General features: G+C 44.8%; 1 protein-coding gene across 2 annotated transcripts in view; it reads left to right on the forward strand.

Moving 5' to 3' along the window:
• The window catches only part of ttc19 (tetratricopeptide repeat domain 19), a 36,135-nt gene that overhangs the window by 19,676 nt on the left and 14,707 nt on the right, over positions 1–1,752 (forward strand). For both annotated transcript variants that reach the window (XM_043687583.1, XM_043687581.1), the window contains exon 2: positions 173–264. In XM_043687583.1, coding sequence (XP_043543518.1) covers positions 173–264 — 92 coding nt within the window. The remainder of the gene's footprint in view (positions 1–172; positions 265–1,752) is intronic.

A 1,752-nucleotide genomic window follows, 5' to 3' on the forward strand; every position in this document is an offset into this window, starting at 1 on the left:
TGAGCTTGCCCCCAGTCTGCCTCTTCGATCTGACCCTCCATTCCCACCAATCTGCCCCATTATACTCCACATGGGACCCCATTTACCTGATTCTGGACTCTCTCATGATTGTGATTACCACTGATTTCCTTACTCTCTCTGACGTACTGTTTTCTGATTTCCTTCTCTCCAGCATTTGTCGCTGCCATCCAGTTGTTCTCCCGCCATGAGAGTGAGCAAGAGAACCCTGAGGATGAGATCATCCTGCTGATCAAAAAGGCCAAGGTTCGGAATTGTCTGTTTCTTTCTCTTTCTTCCTCCCTGTGCCAATTCAAACGTTGTCATCTCATCGACAACAGCCTGTGTGCGAGTCAAAGGGCAATCTTTCTACTCCCTATCTCAAAGCAGCAGTCAGTCATCTGGATTTCCATTCTGGCCCAAATGACACCCCACCTTCACTAGGAGGAATAAACCAGCACCAGCCTTCCAGCTGGTAACTAACCCCAATACATAATACAACTGCTAATGTCACCCCTGAATTTAGAAACGGGAGAAAACAAAAAATGGTAACTGGAAGTCTGTGACCTTAACATCTGTTATTGAGAAAATGTTAGGACCTGTGAAAGGATGTAATAGCAGATAATTTAGAAATATGACCAAGCAGCAGTAAGATGGTTTCAATTAAAGGGAAGTCTGACCTGATCACTTTTTTAGAATTTTTCGAGGAAGTAATGAGCAGAATGAAGTAAAGGGAAAATTGAAAATGTGATCTATTCAGAAGGTGCTGACCTGCTGTTCTTTTCCAGCACCACACGTTTGGACTCCAATCTCCAGCATCTGCAGTCCTCACTTTCTCCTACTTAAGAGGAGACAGTTTAATCCTGTGGATAGAGAACTGGCTAACTAACAGAAGACAGACAGTTTGGATAAGGGAGCATTTTCAGATGGCAAATATTAACTAGTGGAGTGCCACGGGGTCAATGCTGGGCCTGTAATTATTTACGATATATCACAGAATGGTTATGGCGCAGGCGGATGCTATTGGGCCCGTCATGTCTGCGTCACCTCCTCAAATGGGTGTCATTATCTAGTGCTGATCCCCCACATTCTCCCCCATACTCTTGCACACTACTTATATGCAAGTAATCATCAAATGCTGACTTTAATGCCTCACCGTGGGTGGCATGGTGGCACAGTGGTTAGCACTGCTGCCTCACAGTGCCAGAGACCCATGTTCAAATCATGCCTCAGGCAACTCAGTGTGGAGTTTGCACATTCTCCCCGTGTCTGCGTGGGTTTCCTTCGGGTGCTCCGGTTTCCTCCCAAAGTCCAAAAATGTGCAGGTGAATTGGCCATGCTAATTTGCCCGTAGTGTTAGGTGAAGGGGTAAATGTAGGGGGATGGGTCTGGGTGGGTTGCTCTTAGGCGGGTCAGTGTGGACTTGTTGGGCTGAAGGGCCTGATTCCTCACTGTAAGTAATCTAATCTAATTGAATCTGCCTCCACCACATTTCCAGGCTGTGCATTCCAAACCTTAACTACTCACTGTGAAAAAGAATTAAATCCCATCACATTTGCTGCTTTTGTATGTCACTAAATTTATGATGTGGAGGAGCTGATGTTTATTTTGAAGCACTAGCTTTCAGAGCACTGCACCTTTATCAGGTGGCTAGTGGGGCAAGATCATACGACACAGAATTTACAGCAAAAAATCAGTATCGTGCAATTAAAACAATATATTGAACAAACCTAGATTGTTGTTAAGTCTTTCATC

Source organism: Chiloscyllium plagiosum, chromosome 4, assembly GCF_004010195.1.
Source record: "Chiloscyllium plagiosum isolate BGI_BamShark_2017 chromosome 4, ASM401019v2, whole genome shotgun sequence".
Taxonomy (NCBI): domain Eukaryota; kingdom Metazoa; phylum Chordata; class Chondrichthyes; order Orectolobiformes; family Hemiscylliidae; genus Chiloscyllium; species Chiloscyllium plagiosum.